Raw genomic sequence first — 1444 nt, forward strand, 5'->3', positions numbered from 1 at the left:
GGAAAGAGAGAGAAGAACAACCCCAAAGGCCAAACTTACAGAGTTGGGGCAGTATCTCTTCATCAGTTCATTGATGGCGATGTCATTCTTGTGCAGCTTCGGGCCCGTGTGGTACCACCCCACGATTCTTTCTCTGGCTGAGCAAAAGCAGAAAGGATCTGGAATCAGAACTGTGGGGAGGCCCCAGCAGAGAGACCAGAGCAGAGACTGGGTAGGCACATCAAGGGTGAGAGTCTGATCCATGTGGAGGAGAGGGAAATGGATTACAAGGCCATGGCTTGAGCAGTGACCACGCTCACTCGTCACCGTTACTGACCCACAACCTTCCTGCTGGTCCCTTCACTGCTTATTTAATGGCTTCTGTTAATTGTGTTGCTCTCAGGGTCTGACAGCCTGCACCTCTGACATCTCGAGATGCAAGTCCCATCCCTGAAGTGTTCAAAACCGCGTGGATGTGGGACACGGTTAGTGGACAACATGCTGGTGGTACTGGTTGATGGTTGGACTCCATGATCTTACAGGTTTTTTCCAACCTTAAGGATTCTGTGATTAATAGAAATTCCCTTTTCCACAGCCCTGAAAGTTTTTGGGAATGTACCCCTGACTGTCAGAAGATCTCAACTCACCATTGACCTTCTTAAACATTCCATACATGTTCTCCAGATAGTCATGGTCCAGGAACCACACAGTATCATCCTTGTCATCCTCATCAAAAGGTACTGGGAATAAAACAAAACACCAGTGTTTAAGAATCCAACTTCCTGAATTAAAATGTTTATTGAAATGCTCTGGCTTGGGTATTTTTGGCTGGTAAAGGAGAGTGAGGTTTACTTGGGGGTGTCGACAGCAGTTTGCATTTGTTGTTGGATATGGGGTGATTTGTACATGGATGGATCAGGGTGCCTTCCAAAACCCCAACACAATCCATCCACTAAATAATTCAGTGGGTTTGGAGAAGGGCAGGACACCCGAACTCACCTGCAAAACTGTTGGACACATCCAGGATCTTCTTTTGCCAGGAGCCCAGCAGCACTCCGACCACTCGCTTCTGATTTCCCACTTTTCCTATTCTGAAAGGAAAAACGACTGTCAGTCCCTTTCGCAGACGGGAGGGAGGGAGCAGGGACCCCCCTCTCGTGGCGGGGGTGACACAGCGGGGGTGGAAGAGGGGCAGTGACTGTGTTATATCATCACTGCTCGTGTTCGCACCCACGAAAGGGCGTCCCGGAGCCCTCGGAACCAAAGCCTGTCCCGGGGAGGCCGGGGATGCGACCCCGACACCGCCTGCGAGCAGCGACCGATCCCACTGTCACCCACCGTGGGCTCGGGCACCTCCTGAGATTTAGGGCTTTATTTCTGACTCTAAAACCGCTCCGCACCGGCGGGAGGGAGCGGAATTAGGCCCAAATTACCCAGGGTGCCGGAGGGACAGGGTCCCCTCCCG

At 51.7% G+C, this 1444-nt stretch overlaps 1 protein-coding gene across 1 annotated transcript in view; it reads right to left on the reverse strand.

The window, feature by feature from the left end:
- The window catches only part of PSMD7 (proteasome 26S subunit, non-ATPase 7), a gene marked incomplete at its 5' end in the record, with an annotated part of 2977 nt that extends 1674 nt beyond the window's left edge, over positions 1 to 1303 (reverse strand). Inside the window, 3 exons of the mRNA XM_017741360.1 lie at positions 40 to 137; positions 627 to 719; positions 979 to 1303. Coding sequence (XP_017596849.1) covers positions 40 to 137; positions 627 to 719; positions 979 to 1303 — 516 coding nt within the window. The remainder of the gene's footprint in view (positions 1 to 39; positions 138 to 626; positions 720 to 978) is intronic.
- Positions 1304 to 1444: the final 141 nt, after the last annotated feature.

The sequence above is a fragment of the Corvus brachyrhynchos genome, unplaced genomic scaffold (assembly GCF_000691975.1).
Source record: "Corvus brachyrhynchos isolate BGI_N302 unplaced genomic scaffold, ASM69197v1 scaffold365, whole genome shotgun sequence".
Classification (NCBI taxonomy): Eukaryota; Metazoa; Chordata; class Aves; order Passeriformes; family Corvidae; genus Corvus; species Corvus brachyrhynchos.